Raw genomic sequence first — 19,961 nt, forward strand, 5'->3', positions numbered from 1 at the left:
GCGAGGGAGGCGACTGGCCGTGGGAGTTTATAAATTTGCAAAAATCTCAAGTTAACTTTTTTCATGTTGTCATTATGGGGTATTGTGTGTAGAATTCTGAGGAAAAAAATAATTTAATCCATTTTAGAATAAGGCTGTGACAGAACAAAATGTGAAAAAAGTGATGCGCTGTGAATACTTTCCGGATGCACTATAGCTCTAGACCGGCCTGCCACCCCGGTGCGGCACGGACTTTGGCTCTGGTTCAACAACAGTTTTGGTGGCCCACCATGAGAGAAGACAGTCACTTTGTTAATGCCTGCGACTCTTACATTAGGAGCAAGACCAGCAAAAAGCCCCCTGCTGGCTTCCTTGGACCTCTCCTGATTTCTCACAGTCCCTGGTCCCACATTCTGACTCCCTGAATCTGAGGGTAACACATGCGTGCTCACGGTGGCAAACTGAAGCCTTTTACATTTACCTTTACTAACAAGTGGTTTTCTTATGGCCACACTGCTGTTTATTCACAACCAAATGAGTTCTTATCATATTATGCATATGGAAATGCTCTAACTGTTCCTATTGAACATAGCTGTGATTTGCTCTGAGATTTCTATGATGCAACCATACCAAACATTTGTGATCTCTGATCATGGTCTTGTAATTTTTAGACCCATTCAGTTAATTTAGGTTGACAGTTCAGCATCTTCCTTCCATATCCCCATAAGGACAGTTTTTAAACCAATTCCAATCATTTAAAATCTTCATTTTTTTATTGATGGTTTGTGACAATTTGGTTTGTAGATGAGATGATGAGATAAAGGCATGTGACATCAGAGAGTCAATTGATTAAGAACCATTTCAATTTGCATGTACTGTACACCAAGCATGTTTACTAACAGAATGGTATTTGGGGCTATCCATGATTCCTTCTATCTTGACTAGAGTCCCTGCTAAGGAGAAGCAGGCCGATATCATGATGCTGCTACCTACATACATTTCCAGGGATGTTCATTGGATAATAATCTATCTTCTTTCTGCAATTTTGCTATATCCACCATGCATTGGTCTCGTAAGACCAAATGCAATACATTTATAACAGAAAGTTTATCTTTTCCTTTCCTCAGTTGTGCAGGGACGTTCTGTTTTTGGTGATGTCATTGTGGCTTCACAGTGTTCTGTAGTATATCATATGTTTTGGAAATTCTTTCGCACCCCTGCGCCTTGCGATAAATTAAGGAAATCCTGCATGTGCTTTTCAAGCTCTTCTTCATGGCTTCCACAGTAAGATAAAACCATGAAGGTGTCAAGAAAATCCTACAGGAAAACAGATTTTATCCAAAAACATCAGGAAAAGGATTTATTTCCTTTTCATTTTGTTTTAAATGATAAAAACCTGTACATTTAGCAGGAGCCATACAGACTTTTTTATGCCTACTCTACATGGAAAGCCATCAAGTGTGAGCCCTTTACCTACTCTTAATTTTTTTAAACTCATTTTTTATTCTGCCTGTTATGTAGGAATGACTGGATATTTTTATAATTGCATGACTGTCTACACATGGAAAAAAAACTGCTGAGCTAAATCATCAAGACACAACCATAACAAATAGATGTTTTGCAAAGTCTCCTACAATGAAAATCAACTAAGTTTTAGTGTCTATTTTAAACATCTATTAAAAGTAATTACTTTTGTTCCCTGAAGGTTTGCCTGGATTCATTAATTGTTCTTTATATTTTGCTTCTGTTTTGATTACAACAATATGTCACATTATATACACTCACCAGCCACTGTGTTATTAGTTACACCATGATATTACTGGATTGCATGCTTTTTTTTACCTTCAGAACTGCCTTAATTCTTTGTGACATAAATTTACTAAGGGGTTGGTAACATTCCTTTGAGATATTTGGTCAATATTGGCATGACATCATACCACAGTTGCTGTAGATTTGTCAGTTGTACATCCATGATGCACTTCTCCTATTCCACCAGTAGGGTCCCTGAAGGTGTGAAGATGACCTCTGTAAAGTATATTGACTGACCACTTTCTTCCATGGTACAAAAAGAAGAACCGTGCCTTCTGTAGCAAAATCATCATGACAATGCCACCATCCTACCCTGACCTCAACCCCATTGCCTTTGGAGCCTTTGGAGAATCCTCAAAAGATCTATAAGGGTAGGAGGCAGTCTGATTCAAAACAGCAGCTCTGAGAGGCTATTCTGACATCCTGCAAATAAATTCAAGCGGAAACTGTCCAAAAACTCACAAGTTCAATGGATGCAAGAATTGTGAAGTGATATCAAAAAAGGGGTCCTATGTTAAGATGTAACATGCCCTGTTAGGATGTTTTTGATTGAAATAGTTTTTGATTTCAGTAAGTGTGACCTCCTAATGCTGCAAATTCAACAAAAGCCTATTTTCAGTTTTTTACAACCTATGAAATGTTTTAATTCTGTTGTGCATAATAATTTAGAACAGTACGTTTTCAGTTTTTTCTTTTTAAAATAAATATTATCATTAGGAGGTTTGTTTAATAAAATTCAAATTATACCCTAATAGTTGATGACTAGAAAATTATACTAACTGTCATTTGCATTAACTAATTATGAAAATCAGAGAAAGATATCATTTGTGTAATTATTTGGAACGCAGTGTAAATGTGTACCAGATTTCACATGCATACGTGTAAGTGTGTGGGGCTATGCAGCTAAATCTAAGACTCTCAGGCATCATAATTGCAGCAGATTCCAAGCTGTCTGCCAATTTTCATGACATTTTTAACATTTTAAGACCCCCAAAAAGCCCAAAATAGTGAGGGAAAAATCCTTAGGAAAACAGTGGGGCCCTTTATAAACTATGACAACTTAGGCCCGATGTCATAGTGCTTGTGCCCTAAAAATGGAGGAAAAATATACAGTACATAAAAGAGACAAAGTGTACTTTATACTGTAGCTGTGTAGCACTTATAACTCGACTTATAAGGATATTGTCTCCAACCTGTCTCAAGATGTCTATTAGGCAGTGTAATCGGTAATTCTTTTACTATTACCACCTGACCTCAGACCTTTATACAAGTAAAAATTTCACTGGATAAAGGGGAGTTCATACCCCTTTGTATTCAGCCCCCTTTACTCTGATACCCCTAATTAACATCCAGTGGAACCTATTTCCTTCAGATGGCACCTAATTAGTCAATACAGTCCACTTGTTTGTAATTCAATCTAAAATGCTAAATTTTCAACAAGCAAAATTGCAAATATTACAAGAAAACCTGTTAGAGTCTGCAAAAGTCTTGAGACTAGCGGGGGTGTTCACCTTCCAACAGGACAACGACCTTAAACATACAGCCAGAGCTACAATGGAATGGTTTAAATGAAAGCATATTCACATGTTAGAATGGCCCAGTCAAAGTCCAGACCTAAATACATTTGAGAATCTGTGGCAAGATTTGAAAATTGATGCTCTCTATGTAATCTAACTGAACTTGAGCTATGATGTGCAAAGCTGGTAAAGACCTACAGCTTTAATTGCAGCACAAGATGGTTCTACAAAGTATTAATATTCTACGAATTTTGAAAACTATTTATCATTTTCCCTTCACGTCAGAATTATGTGGCACTTTGTGTTTGTCTGTCACATACATTTACATTTGTGGTTGTAAGGTGACAAAATGTGGAAAAGTTCAAGGGGTATGCATACTTTCGCAAGGCACTGTATATGACTACTAATATGGATATGATAACCCAGATTTACCAGTAGATAAAAATGATTTTAAAATGAACTAGAGGTTTACTCTTGTACTCATGTACAGTACATTCACATAATGCTACCATTCAGTAAGGAATGCCTGTGACATGCTCACGTTATAAAATAAAAGTTGATGTTGATGCTGCCTACTGTTACATTCAGAGAAGAACGCCTATGATGAAATGCCTTTTTTACCATTACCTCCTCACACTGTTCCAATGTAACATTTGTAAAGTGCTCACAGTATGGCATAAACACAGATGATGACTCTGCCTACTTGTACGTTTAATTATGACATAAAATCTGATCATGTCTACTGTTACATTCGGTTGTGTGTGTGTGTGTGTGTGTGTGTGCGTGTGTGTGTGTGTGTGTGTGTGTGTGTGTGTGTGATGTGACCTGCCTGTGATGGAACTACCTGTTCAAACAAACAGAATTTGTTATACATATTTATATTATACTAATATAAGATTATAAGACATCATAATATTCTTATATATACTGTATATCTAAAACAGTACAGCACTTTTTTAAAGTATCTACTTTTTTTGGCTATTGACACAAAGTACTAACACTCAATTTATATATATATATTCAATTTTATATTATATTATATTCAATTTTATATTCAATTTATATATTCAATATTAATTTGAGTGTTATATATAACACTCAATTTTATATATATTGTCGCAAAGCAGCTTCACAGAAACACAAAATAGGTGTTTATATATTTCACCCCTATGTTTATATCAAAAGATATTTCACTGAAATACATTTTAAGAGCAGACCTGGTGTTATAAAAGTAAACCGCAGGGAAGCATGGAGTTGCTAAGGTCTTTTTCACTATTCTGTCTAAAGATAATAATTCATTTTGGCACACATGAACAGAAAAGATCTTGTCCTGCACCTGCGTGTTTAATGTGTGATGTAAGTGTCCGTGTGTCATAGTAAAGGTCACATAGATCACCCAGCTCTCAAGAGTTGCAGTCAGAGCCAAGAATCAGTGACCGTACATACTTAAATGTACACATTGTACATTCATACACAGAGACACAGCTCTCACCTAAGCATGGCTGACCTTTATCAGTATAGAATTCTCTTATTGCATAACAAAGACAAATCAAAGTGTGATTGTTTTAATACTGTAGGGGAAGCAGGATTTTTGTTTAGTTTCCTTCAAAAAAAAAAAAACCTTATATGCATTTTATAGTCGATTAAGTATCACAATCAAACACAATTTACTTTTTTTTATCATTTAGCCGTGAATGCCATGTCAGTTGGTCTGGAGTGAAACTGTTATAAAGCTTTTTTTAATCAGAAAAGAGGCAGAAACTTACAAACAGAACAGTGTAGACAAACACAATAAAAAAAACTAAAAGCTGTGTGAAATACCTTGTGAAAATGTTCTCTTTCTCTCTTTTTTCTCAGAAAAGTTTTATTTCTATCTAACTGACAATTGCATGCTTAAAACTCTGTGGCAGTGTAAGGAAAACCCACACAGGAGTGTGATCATGGGGTGTCCACAAACAATTGGCTATATAGAGTGGAGGAGGGCTCTCAAAGACCAGCCCACAGAACATATTAGGAATAAAATAATACGGTGCAATAGTGTGCAAATAGGATGAGAGATTCACAACATACTGTATGTGCAGCCCAGAGATCTGCAGCAACTGCGGCGTGCAGTCATGTCAACATCAAAGGGATGATTTCAGCACTGAATCTACAGTATTACACTCAAATGTAAAATAAAGCGCCGGTATAATACAGTGGCTGGTGAATGTGCATGCACATAATCTTGAAAAAGGAATGCTATCACTCAATTTTACAATGCCATGCCATACACAATGGATGTGGGTAAATAGGATAATGATCCAAAGAACAGCTTTGAATTAGCTAGAATTAAAAATGTCCTCAAGCCAGTAATTGCTGCCAAAAAAGCTTTCAAAAGGAAGTCATTTTATGAGTAAAGCAAAATTTGAATGACAATTTTTAAAATATATTTAGACCAGTATATTATATAAAAAAATTATACATTTAACCTTGTATATGTTTACATTTGTTGCTCATGTTTCATTTGATGAATAAATTTATATGTTTGACCAAATTTTGACCAATTTGACTGCTAGTATGTTTTTCTTTATCTACATCATAGAGACACATTAGGGCTGTGTGATTAATAAAATTTTATATTCAGGTACAATTTTGACTTCGAACAATTATTAAGCTTGAACAAATATTTTGCAGAATTCCATTTCATTAAAGATTTCCTGTTGTGTTATAAATCTTGTGCAATCTTCCCTCAGTAAAATTATGTAATGACTGTAGTTAAATTATCAATACAGATTTGCCTCATGATCAGCACTCACATGAATTGTGGAATAATTTAGTTTATTTAGCCATCATCGTGTAAAATTTTGGGGCTCATTTCTGATATTTTTGCTTGCTCAATCTTATAAATAATCGATCTCCATATTGACTATTATGATTTTTTCCATAATCAAACATCCCTAGCACACATTATTTAAATTGTCTCTTGCTTTTCTTGCTTTTCCTTTTTTTATTCCTGATATTTGGCAATATTATGTACAGTAGGTGTTTTGGATAATTTGAACAACAGTCCCAGAAAATCAACTAAACCCATCGCTGAATATGCATATCTTTGGCCATGTAAGTATTAACTTAATTAGACTTATATGTTGGAATATCTATACCTCCAAGGTGCTCAGAAACTTTTACTCCTGCACCATAGAGAGCACCCTGACAGGAAACATCTCAACCTGGTTCCGGAATAGCACCATGCAGGACAGACGAGCTCTACAGGGGGTTGTGCGATCAGCTGAGCGCACCATCCGCACCGAGCTTCCTGACCTGCACTCAATCTACAGCAGGCGGTGCTGGACCAAGTCCAGGAAGATTGTAAAGGACCTCAGCCACCCCAGCAAAGGACTGTTCACTCTGTTGAGGTCAGGAAAGCGATTCCGCTCCCTGAAGGCCAACACAGAGAGACTGAGGAGGAGCTTCTTCCCACAGGCGATACGGTCTCTTAACCCACGCATATGGTTTTTACACTCACTCTGGACATTCGTTTACACTAGTGGCCACTGCACAACTACACTTTGTGGTCATCATATCACTCTGTCACAAGTCACTTTAAATAAATCACTTTTAAGCATATTTGCACTGCACAAGACACTTTAAATATGTGGATTGCACAAACGCTGGACATTACCATTCTTTCATTACCATTTATTTTAACTCCATTCCACACAAAAATTACATAAATATATACCTACCCGTTCAGCTGCTCTTATTGTTCTATTTCTTCATACATTCTTCAAATATTTTCTATATTGTGTATTTTTGTTGTACAGTTATTTTATTTTTAACTTTAATTTTTATATTTTATTTTATTCTTTCCTAGTTATATTTACCCTTTATTTTAATTTTCATATTTATTTCCTATTACTATTCATAATCTATTTTTAGGTCACGAGCAGTTGTCTAAGCATTTCACTGCATATCGTACTGTGTATGACTGTGTATGTGACAAATAAAATTTAAATTTGAAATCTGAATCAACAAAATTCACCAACTGAATTTTTTCAAATTTAAACCACAGACAGAGGGGGTTTGAAATCGGATTCAAATCGGATTCCTAAAGAAGTTTCTCAGTCTGTATGCTGTATCCGATCAAATTAGATTTTAAACTGTCCATTACATAACTCACAATGTGATGCTAAAGTACACATGATTATTTGATCATATGCAGGGACAGCTCAGTGGTTAAGGCAGTTGTCTATGGTCCAAAAGGTCTCAGGTTTAAACCCCTGGACCACCAAGTTGCCACTGTTGGGCCCATGAGCAATGCCCCTAACCTTCTTGGAAGTACAGTGTAATGAGATAAAATTTCTCTGGATAGGTGCTTTTGCTGAAAGGTAAATGTTACGAACATAGAACCATGGTTGAAAAATGGAGGTTATAAGTCACCAGCATCCAATGTCACACAACACACATCATTACTATTTGATCTGCCAGTTTAAACAGAGCTAAATTGGACAGATCTGCTTTGTGAAACAAATCAGATTTCCTCCAGAGTACCCGGTTTCCTCCAGGTACTCTGGTTTCCTCCCACAGTGTGCATATAGGCAGGTTGGGATAATTGGCATTCCCAAGTTGCCCATTGTGTGTGATTAAGTGTGAGTGTGTGTATGTGTGTGTCCTGCGATGGATTGGCACCCTGTCCAGGGTGTACCCCACCTTGTGCCCTAAGCCTCCTGGGATAGGCTACAGGTCCCCGTGACCCTAAATACAGGATAAAGCGGTATAGAAGATGAGTAAGTAATCAGTCATCTAGTTCACTAGGCAGCCTAGCTAGCCAACGAGTGTTTTTAAATCATTGTGGTTGGAAGCTGTTGTCTGGCTTCATTAAACTGTTCTCTTATCCACTGGTATTTTTTAAAAGCAAAAAGGTGTGAATTTATTAAATTTTTAATAAAGGTGAATTTATAAAATTTTGAATTTAGGTGTAACTTTTATTAAATTTAGCTAACTTTCATCATCTTTAGTTAATATTCATTGTCATTTTTTCCCATTACAATTCACTATGATGTTCAATAGATTGTGCAGTAACATTAGTTATTTTCCATCTAGGTTATCTATGCCAATAAGCCATTAAATTAAAACCACTGGATAAAATAAATAACGTTGATTATCTTGTTACACTGGCTCCTGTCAAGAGGTGGGATATATCAGGCAACAAGTAGTCTGAGCCGTCTAAGTTGATGTGTTGGAATAAGGAACAATAGGCAAGCAGAAGAATATGACTGACTTTAATAACAGCCAAATTAAGCTGGTTAGACAACCAGGTGGAAGCATCTCCAAAACGTCAAGCCTTGAAGAATGTTCCGGTACACTATGTATGTATGCTGCTGTGGGGAAATCTACCAAAAGGGATCCAAGCAAAGACAACCATTAAACCAGTGACAAGGTCATAGGTGCTCAAGGCGCATAGTGGGCAAAGAGAACGCCATCTGTTGTAATTCCATGGAAGAGCTACTGTTGCACAAATTGTTAAAAAAGGTTCATGTTGGCTATGATAGAACAGATGGTATCGGAACAGAGTGCTCATGCTTACTCTGTCCACCGCCAAAAGTGCTTACAGTGGACACATGAACATCAGCAGTGGACCGGGGAGCAGTGGAAGAAGGTGACCTCATCTAAGTTCATTTTTACAAAATCACTTGGAAATTCATGTCCTGGAATATGTATCGTAGCAGCATGCATTTTAGAAAAAAAAAAACAATAGTTGGCAGAGGCAGTGATGCTCTGGGTGAAGTTCTGTTGGTTAAACCTCTGTCCTGTCATTTATGTGGATGTTACACTGACATTGGCAATGTGACCTACACAATATCAGGCAGGTGGTTTAAATGTTCTGGCTGATCAATTGCGCTTCGAATAATTTTGTAAAATATATTACAGACATATAGAGTGGCCCAAAATATGTAAACGATTGAAACATTAAAATATATGCACAAAAGAATCACGGTCACATGATAGCACCAACAATGGGGCAACTATTGACATCTTTAGAGGAAACATACTACACATCACATAAAACTACACACAATTTAAGTCATAAAAAGGGCATAAATAACAGCCGTTGAAATGTGTATACATTTTTGGGCCTCACTGTATATCTCCAAAGTGTAAGTTTTAAAAGTAAAATCTTGTATGGCGCATGCGCAAACACAACGCAAATGTTTAATTCTTAATAACCAACATACGCTCAAATATAGCTATCATGTCTATAAGTAGTGTTTTATGAGACAGGCCTCTGCTAAGGAGATACCCCTCCGGTAGAGGGTAAAGTTGTGTATTCTCTAAAAATAACTTCCGTTATCCGTATCATGTCTATGCACTTAAGGATCAGAGGGCAGGTGCATGAGGCCGCGTTGCATTCTGGTTCATGTAGTACAAAATGTTTTCCATTCGTGTTACTTCCTAATGTTCTGTCGCTCTCTTTTAGGCCGCATATACATTAAGTAGGTACAGGTTATTATAAATACATATATTAAAATATAAATGTTTATAAATAAAGTATTTCATAGAAGTTCGTTATTGTTTTTATTTAGAACTACAATTACCGACTTCCTCTTTTCTGGGCGGAAGGTGACGTCCTAAAACAGACTGTGGGTGGAGAAAAACAACCGCTTCCGTGTTAATATCAGCGGATAAATAACAACTGAGAGATTACACAAACTGGGGAGGATACCATTATGGTTTTATAAACTATTACGTTAAATAGAATCACTCGTCAAAATGTCGTCAGCACAAGGTACAAAGAAAAGGGACAAGCGCATTTTATCAGGTATTTGTCCAGATTTCAAATGTCAGGCGAGACTGTTCTTCCCTGCTTACAGCTCAGTTAGCATTGAATGCACGGAGTGTGGACAGCGCCACGAACAGAAGAATCTGTTAAATGTGGAGGAAGTAACCGACCCAGATGTTGTTCTTCATAATTTACTGAGAAACGCCTTGCTCGATGTTACGGGAGCGCCGAAGAAAAGCACAGAGCTGGTCAAAGTCATGGGTCTGTCCAACTACCACTGCAAACTGCTGTCCCCCATCCTTACCCGTTACGGAATGGACAAACAGACGGGAAAAGCCAAACTGCTGCGGGAGATAAATCAAGGTGAGCTCTTTGACTGCTCGCTGCTCGGTGCCAGAGCCTTTCTTATTGAACAGGAGCACGTATCTACAGTCGGCTATGGTAAGGACAGATCTGGCAGCCTCATATACCTCCACGACACATTGGAGGAGATCAAGAAAGCCAACAACAACAAAGAATGTCTCATTCCTATACATGTGGACGGAGATGGTCATTGCCTGGTCCATGCTGTGTCCAGGGCTTTAGTGGGTCGTGAGCTTTTTTGGCATGCGCTAAGAGAGAACCTCAAACTCAGTTTCAAACAAAATCTCGATCGCTATAAGGCTCTCTTTCAAGATTTTATTGACACTGCAGAATGGGAGGACATCATCAATGAGTGTGACCCTTTGTTCGTGCCTCCAGAAGGTGTCCCACTTGGACTGAGGAACATTCATATTTTCGGCCTAGCCAATGTCCTGCACCGTCCCATAATCCTGCTGGACTCTCTGAGTGGCATGAGGAGCTCAGGTGACTACTCGGCCACATTTCTGCCAGGCCTGGTGCCTGAGGAGCAATGCAGAGGAAAGGATGGCTTCCTTAATAAGCCTATCTGCATCGCCTGGAGCAGCTCAGGCAGGAATCATTATCTTCCTTTAGTGGGTATTAAGGGAATGTCACTTCCCAAGCTGCCTGCCGCTCTGATCCCCAAAGCTTGGGGAGTTCCACAGGAGCTTATCAATAGATATGTCAGTCTGGAACCCTGTGGAGGCTGTGTTATTGGAGGAGATCGAAGCCTGCAGGAGAAATACCTACTTCGTTTAGTCGGTGCCATGGAGGATGTTTTTATAGAAAAACATGCCATCCACCCTGCACTGGTAGCTGATGTTCATCAGTATGTTTACCGCCGAACAGGGGTGATTGGCATCCAACCTGAAGAGGTGACAGAGGCAGCAAAAAAATTGGTTCAGGAGAATCGTCTGCATCGCTGTCTGATGTGCAATGCACTGTCTGAACTTCATGTTCCCCCAGATTGGTTAGTACCTGGTGGAAAACTCTACAACCTTGCTAAGTCTACTCATGGCACTCTCCGAGGAGACAAAAACTACACATTTCCATTAAATAACTTGGTATGTTCTTACTGCCCTGAGAGGGATGCACTGGTTCCTGACTACAAACTCAGTTCCTTGTCCACCTGCACCTGGTGCCACAGAAACTCTGCACGACATGTCCGTGGTGATGGGTCTATAGTGTACCTAGATGGAGACCGTACAAACACACGATCACAGGGTGGTAAGTGTGGTTGTGGTTTTAAACATTACTGGGAAGGAAAGGAGTATGACAACTTGCCTGAGGCCTTCCCTATTACCCTTGAGTGGAATGGCCGTGTAGTCCATGAAACCGTCTATTGGTTCCAGTATGAAGTTGATCCAGCACTGAACAGTAATGTCTACAATGTAGCAATGCGCCTTGTCACGAAACACTTCCCAGGAGAGTTTGGCAGTGAGATTTTAGTGCAGAAGGTGGTAAACACTGTTCTGCACCATACAGCAAAGAAGAACCCAGAGGAGTACCACCCAGTGGCTGTAGAGGGTGCACACATGCAGGGTCAAGAGCAAGGAGGTGGACAGGTGGTGGAGTGGGATGCAAACCCTCCCCAAAAAATTATATTGACTGGTCAAAAGGGCCGTACCTTACATAAAGAAGAGCTGGTGATGAGTCAAGCAGAGAGGAATCTGCAACATAAGATTAGTGAGCAGGCAGCTGTGTCCCAACGCAGACGCTCACAGCGCCAGCGGCTGCAAGACCAGAGTGCAGAGCCTCGCTCTGCCTCCCCTGCCCCCTTCTCCTCAGCTCCACCCACACCCACTAAAGGCCTGGCCCCTAGTGGGCAGAAGAAGATCCGAGTGACAACCAGTGATGGGCGGCAGGCGACACTGCAGCTGCAAGCCCATAATACCTATGCAGAGCTGCAGGAAGCCATCACCCAAGCCTTCAACTTACAGCCCCACCAACAGTGCATCCGGCATGGCTTTCCTCCTCGGGAATTGCCCCCACCACCCCCTGAGCATCAGGACTTGCCTGTGGCCCTGCAGCATGGAGACCGCATCACTGTGGAAGTGCTTAAAGAGAGTGTCCCAGACCCTGAAACAAATATCCATACTCCAATGGAACCTTGGCTTGGCAGAACCAGCAGCCGAGAGATACAGGACAGTGTTGACCTGGAGATGTCATCACTGTGTCTCCTTGCAACACTTATGGGTAGGACAAGCAGTATCAGCTCTTATTCACATTTAAAAGTTTATTACAAAAAATAGGTATTCAACACAATTATAAACTTTACTATGGAAAACTCTGAGATAAATAATAATTTGTTTACTTAAGTCAATTTTAAGCAGTTTGGATTTAATTTATAAGTAAATTGTTCCATTAAGGACATAACATTAAGGGTAAAATGTTTGTAATGTTCTTTCCTTACAAAGAAAAAAAAAATCGCAAAATTTGTTAAAAATGTCATCTTCCAAATAGGTCCATGTTATGTGTTGTTAATATGATATTTTTGTGGAAATTGGTCTGAAACAACGGATTAGTATATGATCATGTTTAACATTTTTGATTTAGTCTGTTTTATTTAGAAATATTTTCATGTTCATTTCATGTTGGTTGTTGCTTTCATTGACTTTTTAAATTTATGTATTTGAAGACATTTTTCTTCGTTCAATAGTTCAGTCTATTTAGTGTTCCACTAGATTCTGGAATGCAGGGATACACACACACACACACACACACAGGCCACAAACAGAATTTCTGCTACATATATTTATGCATATTATTTATTTTTAACATGTCTGTTTAACATTTTATTCACCTCGATTTTGACAAGATGGATACACAGTATATAATATGCATTAAAATGCTTATAGGACTGTCTGTTGTGTAAAATGTAAAGATCGGATAGAACAGAAAGATTTCGCTAAAATAAAAAGAAAATTGCACCGGAATAATACATATAAACTAGACAGAATTGATAGATGTAACAAATTCTGTTTGTGGCCAGTGTGTATGTGTGTATATGTGTGTTTGTGTGTGTCACAGGCATTCATTCCTAAACAAATGTAACTGTAGGCAGTCATCAACCTTTATGTCATACTGTGAGGTAATAATACATCTTCATTTGAACACCAGAGCATCATTAGGCGGATGTACGTGGGCGGAGCCTTTATTAAAAAAAAATACAATTAAAAAAAATATTTTGGATGGATTGTACAAATTTACAGATTAACAAAAGTTATAATAACAAATAATTGAAATAGAAATATATAAAATATATAAATTACACAGAATTTAAAATGGTGTGTAAATTAGTTAATACATGGAGCTTTGATATGGTCTCACTGGCAGTGTCTCAGAGCAAGATTAGTGAACAGGCTGCGGATTTAATTGGGATCAGCTGTCACATCTGTACTCTGGAAAAAAATAAGAGACCACTACAATTTATTTCAGAAAACTTGGAGGAAGATTGATGGTCACAAACCATCAAGCAAAGCTGAACTGTTTGTTTTTTTGCAAAAAGAGTGGTATAAAGCAATGTGAAAAACTGGTGGAGAGCATGCATAAAGGCATGAAAGCTGTAACTCCAAATCAGGGTTATTTCACTAAATACTGATTTCTTAATGTTTTTTAGCCAAAGCATTAACACAATTTGTTTACAGATTATTTGATTTATTTGTTATTAACGCTTTGCAACTACTGCATAATTATGGGTTATTTTGATGTGTTGTTTGATGTGATGTGTAATTTTATTTTAAATATACACTCTAAATAACAATAGTTATATTTTAAATTTAGAAATATTGTCAGCAGTTCACAAAAAAAATAAACAACAATGTTCATCTCACCAATACATGCACCTGTAAGAATAAAAACCCATAAAAAACTAATTATTTACATCAAGAAAACTCAGTATTGTCCGCTGGATTTTTTTTGTAAATGTCGTCACATCAGAATCAGAATCAGAATTACTTTATTGATCACCGTGGGGAAATTCTCTTTCATTACAGAACAAACTCCTGATGAAAATAAAGATTTAGACAGACGTATAAATAAATAAAAATAAAACAATAAAGTAATTAAAATAAAAATAATAAAAATAGAATAATATAAACATAAAAATAAAATAAAAATAATAAAAATAGTCAAATAACCAATAAAAGTAAAACCTATAGCAGCAATTATATGGACATTAAATTATATTGACATTGTTATTATCAACAGACGTATACACAGTATACATGGTTATTAAGGTGAATTATGCATACGTGTGTGGTTTATGGTTTGGTGTGATCAGATATGCGAGTTAAATAGTTTTATTACGACCGGCAGGAATGATTTCCTGTGTCTCTCAGTTGTGCAGCGTGGAAGTTTTAGCCTGTTGCTAAATGAGCTCCTGTGGCTGCTTATCATATAGTGTAGGCCACATGTCGGCCACATCAGAACTGCATTGCAAGGCCAATATAAAATAAATTTTAAGCCTTTCTAGACCACAGGGAATATGCATATTGGTATTATGAAAAAAACACATACTTGCTACTTTTCAGTTTGTTCATGGTCTTTTTCTTGGATTCCAAATTCCATTAAAAAACATGTAGGTGTGTTATTCTTTCCCTGTCTCTCAGGTGAGGATGTGTGGTCATATGCTAAGAAGCTACCTCATCTGTTTCAACAAGGAGGAGTTTTCTATAACATTGTAAAGAAAGATATGGGTAAGTCGTAGTGTTTTATTTTTTTTAAAAAGTAATTAATTTCTCTGCATTAATTATAGAATAGATTTAACATACTAGCAGTGCTAAGCAGTATTTTTGTAAATTGTGCACTCTGTGAAAACCTGAATTGTATTTATCTCATGTACAGTACATATTGGTCAGGAAATCTTAATACTGAGATACTTATGAGGAAAAAGAAGAAAAAATGCTCAATCAGGGTTATTTCATGTCCAGGGTTATTTCATGTTGTAAATTTAGTCATGCACAATTTGAGTTGATTTACATAACCAGAAAACATTGAATATACTTTAAAACTTTAATCACTATTCCATTCAATTCTATTTTATTTTATTTGTATAGCACTTTTAACAATTGTCATTGTCGCAAAGCAGCTTTACACAATCAAAAGAATTATTTAAGTTTGTATGAAATGTGAATGTGTATGAATTAAAATGGTCAGTTTGTCCCTGGTGAGCAAGCCAAGGGCGACAGTGGCAAGGAAAAACTCCCTGAGATGGTAATAGGAAGAAACCTTAAGAGGAACCAGACTCAACAGGGAACCCATCCTCATTTGGGTGAAACAGAAAGCAGGGATTTATCTGCATTTATATTGTGTGTTAGGTGGCAGGCAGTTCAGCTCCAATAGTTGATGTTAAAATGGAGGCCAGGTAGTTATTGGAGACTCAGGTAGACTTGTAGGAAGTTCCAGTCCTGAACTATCGAACTGTCAAGTCCTCAGAGAAACAGCTGCCAACACCAGTCGAGGCCAGAACTGTCTTCTAGGTAGAGAGAACCGTCCCCAGGCACCAGACGCCTCCCAAAGAGACACACGGGGCATCCATGTGACACGATCTCCAAGTAGAAGCGGAGCACCAGGATGGGTCAGACAGGTCCGGAGGGCAGAGGGAGTCTGGATCACTGGCAGCTCAGGAACAACATGTATAGCTTGACAGAGAGGGAGAGAGAGGGAAGATAGAGGGGGAGAGAGAGCAGAAGAGGAGAGATGGCAGTTGGGTATGGTCACAGTCACATAATGTATAATATGAATGTATATTTACTGTAAGAGTGCCAGCAGAGACTCCGGCAGGACTGTGAGGGCTTCCTGAGATGAAAAGCAAACAATCACCTCACCGTCAACAAACCTGAGTGATCAATGAGAGTGGGGAGGACAGCATCTAAACATACCAGTTTACCATAATACTCTACGTCCATGAGTCCCCCAGATCTGCTCCTTTACCTAAGGCAAATCTATTTATAAAAATGCTTGATTAAATAACCACCAGTTTTTAGCCTGGACTGGACTGTGTCTGAGTCCCGAACACTATTTGGAAGACTATTCCATAATTTTGGGGCTTCGTAAGAAAAAGCTCTGCCCCCAGCTGTAGTTTTCATAATACGCTGTACTGACAAGCAGCCTGCATCCTTTGACCGAAGTAGGCGCAGCGGATTTCACAGGGAGCCAATGCAGTGAAGATAAGAGAGGGTGAAGATGCTCAAATCTTCTGGTTCTATTAAGGACTCTCGCTGCTGCATTCTGGACTAGCTGAAGCTTGTTTATGCACCTAGCTGAACAAGCAGTCAGTTAGGCATTACAATAGTCCAACCTAGAGGTGATAAAAGCATGAACTAGTTTTTCTGCATCGTTTAGCAACAATATATTTCTTATCTTGAAGAAAGAATATCTTGACAATATTTCTGAGGTGAAAGAATGCTATCCTGGTAATATTATCTACATGAGCTTTAAATGAAAGGCTGGAATCAATAATCACACCGAGGTCTTTTACTGTTGCACTTGATGGAACAGAAAGGCCATCTGAAGTTAGTGTTATCTAAAATTTTACTCCTAGCTGTATGCGGTCCTATGACTAGAACTTCTGTCTTATCAGGATTAAGCAGAATGAAGTTAATTAGCATTCAATTTCTTATGTCCTGCACACATTGCTCAACTTTAGTAAGCTGTTTTGCTGAGACATATAACTGTGTGTCGTCAGCATAACAATGAAAACTAATAAGCACTAATAACTGTCATTTAGCACTGGTCAAATGTTAAATTCCAAATTTATTGGAGGATTTTATTAAAAAGCATAGTTTAGCTCCAAAAAATTCTTTGTGTGTGTTTTATGTCTTTATGTTTTCAGGTCTGTTGGATGGGAAGCACTGCACTCTGCCACACCTGACTGGTAAGACATTCGTGTTCAACGCAGCAGAGGATCGTTTGGAGCTGTGTGTGGATGCTGCCGGACACTTTCCAGTGGGCCCTAATGTGGAAGAAGTTATCCAAGAGGCACTGTCCCAACTGTGTTCTGAGCCTCCCTCACGCAATCGTGAGGGAAGCCCTTCTCATGGCCTAAAACTGGGCAGTGGAGGGGTGGTGCGCAAGAAAGAGCAGACTGTTACTGCTTTCCAGGGCAAGGGTCACTCACTGGGCTCCACCTCACATGAGCACCCGCCAATCAGGCGAGAGCACAGCAATGGAGTGGACCTGAGTGGCAGCGTAGAGGGAGACGGTCTAGCACGGTCAAGAGAAGAGCTGGTACGTGTCGCTCCAGGCATGCTCACTCTGCGTGAAGGGTGTCGAGAAGTAGAATTGGAGCCCACAGCAATTGAGGCTCAGCGGCGCCGTCTACAGGAAATGGTGTCAAATATACAGGCCTCTATGGACAAACACTTACGGCAGCAGACGCCACCTAACACCATTACTAATCAGGATGAGAAGGAGGAAAATCTAGAGGAGCAAGATAAGATAAAGAGCCAGGGTGCTGAGCCCATGGACCAGTCCTTATGATGTGCTCGTTCACGCACACACACTCGCACACATTTACTCACACAGTGATCCTGTTAACCTACAACAAATGTGCAGTTCTCAAATGCATTCCTGAGTGATTGTCATGAAGAGGTTGAAGTTGAGTAAAGGTGCCGGTAAAAAAAAAAGCTTTTTCCATATACTGCAGTACACACACACATACACGCAGCACTTATACTTAATATAGACAAGTGAGTCAGGAGCACACAGTAAGGCTTAAAGGTTGTATGTACTGACCGTGTGTAGAACCAAGTGCATCTGATGATCAATACACAAAGCCTTCTGTAGCAGTTTATACTCCGACATCAGCTACAAAAAAATGCATATATCCAGCCTCAGTTATAGATAGTGGGTTGTTCGTTAGTTTGTTGTGAAAGCAAGGGGTTTCCTAATTGTCTTAAGTAGTTCAGAAAAATCATTTAGAGATAATGCAGTGCTGATGTGATTTCTCAGCTGGCTATGTGAGTGCTTTGCACAGTGATGTTATTATTAGGGTATGATGTATACCTCTATGGACTGTGTTATTTTCAACTTCAGATGAATCAACTTCATGACGTGTTGATTCAATGAAAGGTGTCAATAGGAACTCTCCACTGGATACCACTGCTTACCTGTTTTTGTGACCAGGTTAGAACTGCCAGCTGTTGAATTTTAAAAGTCACAGATAAATGTTGACAAATGTAAATTGAAGGAATTTATGTTTAATTTTGGTACACAATGCAACAATGCTTATCCTGCTGCTGCAATATTACAGTACATTTGTCATTGAAATGTAACACTAAGACTGAAGAAGTGCTTTAGGGTTGACTTGACTGGTAATGCTTGTACAGCATAATACATCTTTATCAAAGCTTTTACATTTCCGATATGGAGTACTGATTATTGGCCACGTAGACTTGATTAGAAGCAGGTGTTTTGCTGCAGTGACAACTTCTTGTATTTATGCAGAGTGTATTTGCCGAATGCCCTGTTTTTTGTGTGACTACTGTCCTTCACAGGGGTGTTGCTGCAATGTTTTCTGATTAGTTAAACCTTAAAAATGTTGGTGTATTTCATTTCTTCAGGTTAAGTAAAGCTGTGTGCTTTATTGATATATCTATTGGGTCTGGCAGGGGGATCGGACAACAAGCTTGCTGAGATAACCTGACCAAAGCTCTACTCCTTTATATTATAGACGGGTCTAGTGGAGAGGTAGGTTGTATTTACAATTGCTAGTGGTGGCCTTGTATATGTGCTGCCATTGTCCATGCACATCCACACAGCCTTAATGGTCACTAAGGTTTACCTACAACCCACAGTATACTCTTAACCACACTATTCTTCTTCCACCACAATCAGAGTTTTTAATTGTCTTGTATAATTTTATTAAAAAATGTTTTTGATGACATCTCTCTAAATTCATCCCAAAATTCTCTGTATAATTTGATTTTCCAAGTTCGTGTCATTCATGTAAATAAAACATTACGCGGAGCGTGCCTCTGTGAGTGGAAGTGAGCAATGGAACGAACTTACTGCAGAATTGTGTGTAGCCTTGAATGGACTCAGGTTTTGGCTTTTGCAGTTTGATGAGCAAGTCACCTGAGTTTTCAAAGAAAAAGGGAAGAATTTGAAATGTCAAACTGAGTAGCTCATTATTAAATATCATAACTTGATGGGTTTAAAGTGTTGTAAAGAAAAGAAGAATATTTCATTATATTTCTCTGTTGGAACATGAATGTTTATAAGCACTATTCCTAAATATTGGTAATAATATGGCCAAAATTTAAATTGATCTTTCTCATGAGGTGATGACCTGTAATATATAGTATATATTGTACTTTATCCTGTACATAAGTTTTTCTTTTGATTTGTTCTTTCTGTTTGGCAACAGAGCCGTCTGAAGATCCCACACAGTTTTAAAAAACTGCAGTTTGCATGTGCAATACATTTTTGGCCTAACAACAAAATAAAGTTATTGCCTCGATGCAACACTGTTGTGATTTGCCTCTCACAGTTACCATGACAACAAACAGCACTCT

At 38.4% G+C, this 19,961-nt stretch overlaps 1 protein-coding gene across 1 annotated transcript; it reads left to right on the forward strand.

Annotated features, from left to right (window-relative positions):
- The first annotated feature begins 9,939 nt into the window (after window positions 1-9,939).
- On the forward strand, window positions 9,940-19,911 carry vcpip1 (valosin containing protein (p97)/p47 complex interacting protein 1). Its single transcript, XM_053486524.1, has 3 exons — window positions 9,940-12,639; window positions 15,054-15,140; window positions 17,279-19,911. Exons 1-3 carry the CDS (start codon window positions 10,053-10,055, stop codon window positions 17,923-17,925), a joined length of 3,321 nt encoding a protein of 1,106 aa, XP_053342499.1. The 5' UTR covers window positions 9,940-10,052; the 3' UTR covers window positions 17,926-19,911.
- Window positions 19,912-19,961: the final 50 nt, after the last annotated feature.

This window comes from Clarias gariepinus, chromosome 25, assembly GCF_024256425.1.
Source record: "Clarias gariepinus isolate MV-2021 ecotype Netherlands chromosome 25, CGAR_prim_01v2, whole genome shotgun sequence".
NCBI lineage: Eukaryota > Metazoa > Chordata > Actinopteri > Siluriformes > Clariidae > Clarias > Clarias gariepinus.

What these genes read in the sequence shown, in the direction of transcription:
- vcpip1 (XM_053486524.1), top strand. Translation starts at nt 10,053, where the DNA reads ATGTCGTCAGCACAAGGTACAAAGAAAAGGGACAAGCGCATTTTATCA. An exon ending in TCTCCTTGCAACACTTATGG is followed by an intron (nt 12,640 to 15,053) that starts GTAGGACAAGCA and finishes CCTGTCTCTCAG; the next exon opens with GTGAGGATGTGTGGTCATAT. An exon ending in CATTGTAAAGAAAGATATGG is followed by an intron (nt 15,141 to 17,278) that starts GTAAGTCGTAGT and finishes TTATGTTTTCAG; the next exon opens with GTCTGTTGGATGGGAAGCAC.